The sequence below is a fragment of the Aplysia californica genome, unplaced genomic scaffold (genome assembly GCF_000002075.1).
Source record: "Aplysia californica isolate F4 #8 unplaced genomic scaffold, AplCal3.0 scaffold00722, whole genome shotgun sequence".
Taxonomy (NCBI): Eukaryota; Metazoa; Mollusca; class Gastropoda; order Aplysiida; family Aplysiidae; genus Aplysia; species Aplysia californica.
The window spans coordinates 349,855-352,590 of NW_004797992.1; the positions used below are offsets into that span (position 1 = coordinate 349,855).

Here is a 2,736-nt window from a genome sequence, read left to right on the forward strand (position 1 = left end):
GTTGGTCCCGTCAGACAATGGAAACCACGAATGTGCCCAGTACGCACTGACTTAACTTATCATCATCATTATCCAGTGGCATATCTGCGACTGTTCTGCGATCATGGGTGGTTCTCCATTCATTCCTTTGCTCGGATGCTCTCAAAAAAAAAAGCTACGTTGCCCTTATCTTTCCCTGTTACCCATTTGTTTTGGGTTCCCTAAGTAGGCTGTTCTGAGCCTACTCTTGTCGCGTTTGCCTTCAATTTTGCCAGTGAGAGCAAGATGTTCAAGACCCTTATGTCTATTCAGGTGTCCCCAAAACTGCATAATTTGTTGTTTTCTAATGGTTTTTAACAGGGAGCTCAACTTATACATAATGCAATCTCCTAGACTGTGCATTCTGACGTATTTCTGGTTCACTATGGAGCGCCACATTTCGCTACCCAGGAACCATCAAAGTTCTATCCGCTCAGTACCTACTTTTGAGTAATTTGAAGTTATAACAATTTGAGTTTCACAACACAGTCAAGCTTTTTCGAATGCAAATTCTTTGAGCATCTCGATAACGACTCCGAATAATCATACATTCTTGATATTATACCTTGTTGATAGTTTAGTATCTGATCTCAAGGTAGTTTCTCAAAATGACCATAAATGTCAGATAGAAATCTGTAATTCTAAAGCGGTGCTTTGGCTCAGTTTGAGGTTGGGGAGGGGGATACCATGCACTCGACTCTAGCGAAACTAGCGTCTTACCGTTCAATATGGCGTGATAGTTCCTCGATTGTGCCCTGCATGACGAAATCTATAACTGACACTTATAAAAAGAGTAAATGAATGATTGATTGATTGTATGAATTGGATTTTGTTTTTCAGTTGTTTTTAACGAAAGAACATTCATTGCTGAAATTTTACCGAGTAATTTGCTTTGATTTGCATACAAAAAGTAAAAAAAAGATTGAACAACACAAGCTGAATTGACATTTTAGAGGGACTATCTCTACACCACCAAATTGAAGCTGGACATTTAAAAAACTTAAGTTACAACTACAGTGTTAAAGTGCTGTAATTATGACTATCATCAATACTCAAATACTTAAATGAAATTGTGACAAACTAGGCCTGTGACAAACTGGGCACCCCCCTCCCCCCGCAGCGAATGTTTTATAGAGAGTGAAGAGTGATCGACGGCCTTGACTGTACACGTCTTTGGTAGAAGGCCTACAGTGCGGTCAAACATTCAAGGTGCAACTTATTCTCAAATTGATTGTATGAATTGAATTGAATTTTTCAATTCTTTTTAACGAAAGAACACTCATTGTTGAAATTTTACACGGGCGTGCTCAACACGACGTGCCAGGTCTTGTAACATCTCTATTCTTTGGCTCTTATATATGACCTTATTGTGTTGCAAGTGACGTAAAACTCTAACTCTTACTAAAAACTAATTTAAAAACTCAAACTCGTATAATGTGTGCAGGACGGTCAGCGGGGAAGCAGAGGCGTGTTCAGCACGACGTGCCAGGTCTTGTCACACCTCTAATCTAGACGGTCAGAGAACGTAGTATAGCCTCTAATCTTTGGCTCTTATATGACCTTATTTTGTTGCAAGTGCTGTAAACTCTTACTAAAACTAAATTAAAAATTCAATCTCGTATAATGTGTGCAGGATGGCCAACAGGGGAGCTGAGGCGTATTCTACACAACGTGCCAGATCTTGTAACACCTCTAGTTTTTTACTCATATATTATTATGACCTTATTGTGTTGTAAGTGCAGTAAAACTCTTACAAAACTAAATTAAAAACCCGTAAAACTCTTACTTAAACTAAATTAAAAACTCAATCTCGTATGTGTGTACCTACAGGACGGTCAGCAAGGAAGCAAAGGTGTGTTCAACACGACGTGCCAGGTGGTCATTACGGTGGAGGACCAAGACGATCAGAACCCTGTGTTCAACAGCTCCATCTACCGGGGTGTTATCACCAGCCAGGCCACAATGGTACGTGAGTGTGTAGGTGCCTGTGTGTGTATGTATGTGTGTGGGGGAGGGGGCTGTCAGTGTGTGTGTGTGTGTGTGTGTGTGTGTGTGTGTGTGTGTGTGTGTGTGTGTGTGTGTCATCACGGCTTTGCTTTCCTTTACGTTTTAGTAAGAGTTTGACTAAGAGTTGCACTTGCAACACAATAAGGTCATACAAGTGGCCGGCGAAGATTACAAGTGTTACAAGAGAGAAACAAACACAAAGAAGGAGGGGAGAAAAAGGACGATAGTTTTTTATAGAAAAGAAGAAGCAAACCACACCAGAGCACCCCCCCCCCTTCCACCCACCTACCCAAAAAAGGAAGAAAGGAAGAAGAAGAAAAACAAACAAAAGAGAAGAAGAGAAGGAACCTGCAGAGGACACAATGAGAAAGTAGAAGAAAAGAAAGAGAAAAAAAGAGGAATAAAGCCTCGAGAGTACAAGTCGGCGACTTCACTGGTAGTGGTAGGATAAACCATGATCAAACGGCCACAGGTCAGGCGAGAGATTCCCCGTACGTACAGACCGTCAAAAATTACCTACACCGACGAACAAACAAAAGATCAAGGCAAAGTGGGGAGTGTGTGTGTGTGTGCGTGTGCGTGTGTGTGTGTTTGTGTGTGTGTGTGCGTGTGTGTGTGTGTGTGTGTGTGTCTGTGTGTAAGTGTCTATAATGTGTGAGTGTCTGTAATGTGTGAGTGAGAAAGAGAGAGACCGGCCTGATGATACCGCGA

The 2,736-nt window shown here is 41.5% G+C and overlaps 1 protein-coding gene across 1 annotated transcript in view; it reads left to right on the forward strand.

The window, feature by feature from the left end:
• The window catches only part of LOC101864557 (cadherin EGF LAG seven-pass G-type receptor 2), a gene marked incomplete in the record, with an annotated part of 79,342 nt that overhangs the window by 42,151 nt on the left and 34,455 nt on the right, over window positions 1–2,736 (forward strand). Inside the window, 1 exon segment of the mRNA XM_013088317.2 lies at window positions 1,849–1,983. Within this exon segment, the coding sequence (XP_012943771.1) occupies window positions 1,849–1,983 (135 nt within the window).